The sequence below is a fragment of the Uranotaenia lowii genome, chromosome 3, assembly GCF_029784155.1.
Source record: "Uranotaenia lowii strain MFRU-FL chromosome 3, ASM2978415v1, whole genome shotgun sequence".
NCBI classification, from domain to species: domain Eukaryota; kingdom Metazoa; phylum Arthropoda; class Insecta; order Diptera; family Culicidae; genus Uranotaenia; species Uranotaenia lowii.
The window spans coordinates 347041909-347048126 of record NC_073693.1 but is presented as its reverse complement, the minus strand read 5'-3'; the positions used below and the strand labels follow the sequence as shown (position 1 = coordinate 347048126).

At 35.6% G+C, this 6218-nt stretch overlaps 1 protein-coding gene across 1 annotated transcript; it reads left to right on the top strand.

Annotated features, from left to right (window-relative positions):
- Positions 1-1769: 1769 nt before the first annotated feature.
- Positions 1770-5136, top strand: LOC129751530 (uncharacterized). The gene has a single exon (XM_055747080.1). The coding sequence runs from the start codon at positions 2231-2233 to the stop codon at positions 2651-2653; it is 423 nt and encodes a 140-aa protein (XP_055603055.1). The 5' UTR covers positions 1770-2230; the 3' UTR covers positions 2654-5136.
- Positions 5137-6218: the final 1082 nt, after the last annotated feature.

Genomic DNA, 6218 nt, shown 5'->3' with positions numbered 1-6218 from the left:
ACAAAAATGACAAAAATGACAAAAATGACAAAAATGACAAATATGACAAATATGACAAAATATGACAAAAAATGACAAAAATGACAAAAATGACAAAATGACAAAAATGACAAAAATGACAAAAATGACAAAAATGACAAAAATGACAAAAATGACAAAAATGACAAAAATGACAAAAATGACAAAAATGACAAAAATGACAAAAATGACAAAAATGACAAAAATGACAAAAATGACAAAAATGACAAAAATGACAAAAATGACAAAAATGACAAAAATGACAAAAATGACAAAAATGACAAAAATGACAAAAATAAAAAAAAGGACAAAAATGACAAAAATGACAAAAATGACAAAAATGACAAAAATGACAAAAATGACAAAAAAGACAAAAATGACAAAAATGACAAAATTGACAAAAATGACAAATTTAAAAAATAATAATACAAAAATTTCATGAAAATGACAAAAAATTCAAGAACTACAGAAATCATGAACATGGCATCATGGGACACATAATGTGAGGTATCTCGGGCCTCCGGTGTTTTTATACTCAATCATAACTTAAAATAAATTTTCCTATCACTTAAGTTCTTATGCCAAATATAAAGTTATGAAAAATATTCTTTCAATTTCATTCAATACGAGAGAGACGGACATAAATCTTATGCAAGTAATTTTACCAAAACGTTCGCGATCTAGGTTTTTGATTTATCTGTCATATACATAACTTTTTATTTTTGATGTCTTCACTCGCAATTGCTTTAAATTAAATCAATGAATTGTGTAAATTACAGGGTTGGGTCATCTCATAAACTTTGCAAGTTATTTTGTCATTTTCGATTTCGTGGCCCTCAATTCCTCCCATAGTTCAATACCAAGATTTTTTTTTAAATCAGCGAGAACCAGAGAAATAAATTAAATAAAAAATAAAAGAAATAGCCAAATGATACGTTAGAAATGTATAAAACCACATAATTTATCTTTTTCGTTTTATCCTTTATAATATATAGGTTATATAGAGCAAATAAAAAAACTGGCGCATGATACCCCAATTTCCCCTACAAAAATGACAAAAATTACAAGAATTTCTTAAATGACAAAAAATATTCAGAATAAAAATTACAAAAATGAAAATAGAACACGATAATTAAAAACTACAAATTTGCCAAAATGACACAAGCGAACAGCAATTGAATAAATCACAAAAAAACAAAGTTTTATAAACCGAAATGGTCTGAAGACAAAAAAAGGGCTTTAAAAACCAAATTGACATAATTCATCAAAATACCAAATTAACAAAATTTACGGAATACATAAAATTGACAAATTTAAAAAAAAGAATAAATGACGAAATAACAAAATTTACAGTAAACAGAAAAATGCAAAAAAACGACAAGAAATTACGAAAAAAAAATGACAAGAGAAGATTATGTAGGTATGAAGGCATAAATCGACAAAGCTAGACGATAGGCAATCTTTAGACTGATTCGAAATCATAACGTTCAAATCATGTAATACAGAAAACCAATCAACATTTTCTAAGTAGCGGAAAAAGTTGAACACGTGTTTTGTATGCATCAAAGTCTTTCTGAAAATGAATGCCAGTATGAAAATTTTAACAGCACCTCAAACGAACACCAGTGTACGCAACGGCCAACGGTTAAAAATGAACACCACCCACCGGCACGGCACCGCGCCGGTGTCATCGGCCGAAAGAAAATCGTTAAAAGCAACTGCATCGGCCCGCGTTCACTCAATCAGTCTTGAAACGGCAACGAGTACGGATCGCGAAAGCAAAAACGGAAACCAAACCGACGACCGCGGGCAGGCCTAATTTTCAAAGCAACTTTTTCTCGCAAGTGAAAAGATACCGACCAACTGGATTCCGGTTTTCGATTTTTTCTTCCATCGATAGCGATCGCTCGGATATTGCAAAAGGTTATTTTTTCCATCCAAGTCGGAGTGTGTAGAGTGCATAGCCGACTACGATTGTCGTAAGAAAAATTGTGTGACTGGCGGAAAATTTTGCCGTACGCTGAGTATCGATTTTTCGAGTATTGGTGTGTGCCGAGAAAAACATCGTTGGATACCTACGTGAAAAAACGCTCGTGGTTACGGTTTTGTTGAAGCCGAACAAGTTTGTGTACATCGAAAAAATCGATAGCTTTAATTGAATTTTACTAAACGTTTATCGGAGGAAAGTGAAGTAAAGAAACATTCGAGAAAGATGGCTTTCATGATGCCAGTGATGAAGAATGAGTTCGACATATACAAGGGTCGTCAGCGGCGTGTCTCTGAATGTTCCAATCAGAGTGCGTGCCGCTCCCGGAAAGTGTCAGAAAGTTCTAGATCAGACTGTCCCAGTTTGTCGACGTCGCCTGGAAATGAATTTGCTGCTGGATCGCCGGCTCGTCATCGCAGCCACCCGATGTATATGTCTCATTTGGCGCGGCCACAATATTCCCGGACCTCGTCCCGCAATTCACAGAGTTCGCTGATTACAAGTCCGACGAAGGCCAGCACCGGAAGCAGTCCACCGAAGCCGGCTTCCTCCGGAAGTCAAAGCAGTTTGAACAAGTTCCACATCCGATTGGTCGACAAGTTGCGAAAATCGTTGCGGAAGAGCAAGTCTTCCGACGGACGGTCATGAGAAGGCACATCGAAAACCAGTAGTCAACCTCCGGACCCCGATACGGATCTACAGGATGACGAGGAGGAACAGGGCGACGAAGATGGGGATGGGGAGCTAGTGCTGTCGGACAGTGTGTTGCACATCACTTCCAAACCACCGCTCCCGCACCGTGCCAGCGTTCCGCACCGGCACAGTGGGAGGGCTCGAACCAGGCGTGGCACTCTCAGCGCCCCGAGGTAACTTTTTGGCCCTTCGGGATGTCAGTCGAGTGGCGGCACACAGTCATTCACAGTGTACGGCAGCGGTGTAGATCTTATCGGGTATTGTTAACTCTGTAAGTTTTATCTAAATGACCAATAACCATCAGCAAAACCATCATCCAGGAAAAACGGGTGCCATTTAACAACAACAACTATGTATTAATAAACTTTGAACGGAAATGGTGGGAGCGAAACCGGTGGATATACGTTTTGTTTACCCCATTGAGAGGATGCACAATGTTTCATTTTGGAATTGTCTGGTTTCGTCAAATATAAGTTTTTTTTTTTCGATAACTGAATGTAGCTTAGGAAGCAGCAGTTAGGGAAGTTTGTTAACTTAGGTTCTAGCTCATGCAAAATTACAACGAATAACCGGTCAATAATCATAAGAAAAATTTTACTTTCCGTTAAGTAGAAAATTATTTGTGGAGCCAAACACACACTGGAGAAATGTACATTCATATCTGTAGATAGAAATATCCATCACTGATTCGCTTAGTTGCTCAAATCTAACCGATACATCGCGCTTATAGTTGTATTTTATGTTGCGATTGGCAATATTGAATGCAGGAAAGTTGGCAGAAATAAAAACTGGTAGCTTACGTAACCGCTTCTGCTGGGTCACAAACCGAAATCCGGTTTGGACTGTGCCGAATCACGCTGCATAGTGGACGAAAATTCTAAAAACCACAGTGAAAAACGCAAAACACAACGGGATATACAATACTTAAATTGATCTAATCCAAATCTGTGATATGTGCTAAATATACATAGATTTAAATTAGATGTTCAGAAGGCAAATTGGAAACAAAGGGTACACTATATATACAATTCTACTCAATCGACCTGATTTAAAAGGGATTTGATATTAAAAACCGTACACCAATATCGAATAAACGGAAAAATGTCTTATTACAAATCAGAAAAAAATAATCAACCTTATGAGAGATCTGGAAACGTCCTGTGCTGTGTATTGATGTTTTGTGTGTGTCTCATTGAACGAAACTCATTGGCAGAAACGCGGTTTTGAACTGGCGAAAGACAATAGATCGAAACGATGAGCAAAACACCATCTCTATATTCATACTTATATTGGCTAAGCGCGTTTGTTTAACTGTGATTGAAATGAAGCTGAAAAATAAATAAATCAGAGACCAAACCATTGCAACGCATTTGGATTTGCATTCAAACTTCAAATTATGGAGGAAAGTCTAAGAAACATAATCACACAATAGTTTAAAGATGGATATTATTACCGTATCTAAAATTCCGTTTCAACACACGCTTGAGAAAAATATTTACTTACAAAAATGATATTCTATTGGAAAAACGCAGTGTTGCACCAACTTTTGCAATCTGGATGTTAAGCTTTGCTCTTTCTTCTACTGAGCTAAATAAAATTACCCCTCTCGGTCGACATTGATCAGAATCTACATTATCATGTTAAAAAAATTAATATAAGCTAGAAAGAAAAAAAACCGTTGAGATTGAGCTTTATTTCGATTGATTGAAGACTGCTGCTTAGAATGTTAGGTCACCCGTTTTAGTTAACTATTACATCATCATGTACAGCTGTAAGACTATTCAAAAGAGTTACTATACATTTTGTAATCTGTAAGATCATTTACGCATAGTCGCTATTGTAATTATTGTCATTGTATACAAATGTACAATGTATGTTTCTTGTCCCACATTTGGGTAACCTTTTTTTTTTGGTTTCAAATATTATGAAAACAAAATTGTTTATGTGTCTTCTATTGGTCAGCTTACACTGTTTTCGAGTGATAGCAGTTGATTGTAATTTTTTAGAAAATTCCTATCTCCGCGCCATTCGGTTTTTGCAAAGCTTCCCCCGGAAAGAGAAACATTCCATTCAGTTGACTCTAAAACATTAGAATTTTTATTTTTGGTGAAAAACTACTTACCAACACTTTTATTGGAAACTGTTTAAATCTGTTGATCGGAGAGAGAACGTTTCAAAACAAAAAAAAAAAAAAATATTTTGAAGATCAGTTATAACTTGTTTAAAAAACAACAACAACAAATGCGGGCACGATTGTGTATGTATTGTTTAGGCGATCGGATAGGAAAACAATATTGTTTCTTGTTTTTATTAGTCGGTAAGCAGAATATTTTATATACAATATCTATTATAAAAATAACAAATAATAACACCCATGAAAAAACCTTAAACAATATCAATACTAATAAATATCAATAAACGATTATTAAGTCATATCAGTTTCTTTGTTTTTGGTTTTCAAAGTTCCGAAAGTTCTTTTCCCAAGTGTTTGGTTCATTGTTTCTCGGTCAGAAGGGTGTCCCGACTGGTTCAGCTTGTTTGGGTCATTGTAACTTGTTGTCATTCTTCTGGTCGATATTTTTAAAACATTTCTCCGCTGAACAGTGTAACCTCTGATCGCATCGATCGTTAACCCCGACTTCATTTCCCGTCTTAAAATAGTTTATGGTAGCTTTCAAAAGCCGGTCAATAGTGTGAGAAACAATTGGAATTGTCGTACATGATCTGAAGAACCCGTAGAGATCTCAATCATATCATCTTGACGCTGACAGTTATACGCATTCTACAACGTGTCAGGAACTTAAAATTATAATGCAGAGCTGTTGGGTTTATATCGTTATATAACAAGAACAGAATAGTTTAGAGAGCCATATAGCGGTATAGCCACAGCCAGAAGACTTCGATTCGACTAGGAAAGAAGTATAAAGAAGTTAAAGTGGTATTTCACTAAAACAGACATCGAAGTAAACGGACTCTGCAGTGCATGGTTGATTGAATATTCTTCTATGGGATCTTGGAAACAGTCCATACAGATCAATGTTTCTCTTTAGCTGTTAAGTTCAGCTCGCAAAATTAAGGATTACGACAAATTGTTCTCGACTTCCATACCATTTTGAAAAGCTTGTATAGTTAACATGATTACGACCTGGTTTCAAGTCTTCATTAATATCTGTTGCAATTTCTGGTCATTATCATGAAACTTGGGTCGCAGTACAAATTTAGGTAAAATGACATTATGATGCCAGTTTTAACCATTAAAATTTGTCCTCAAATGTCAAAGGTACATCATTCTTCTTTTAATTTATTTCAATTCACGTTTGTCAATGTCTTTTTAGTTGAGTATGTATTCAATTCTTACTACCGTCATTAAATTCCACATTCCACAGATGATTCTACGTGCGTCAATCGTTGCCGTTCATAAGTATAAATATTTTCAAAAACTCTACCTCGATTTTCTTGTTTTACTCTTTTTACATAAAAAAAATCCGGCCCACACAACTGGGTCTGGCGACTTCAAGTC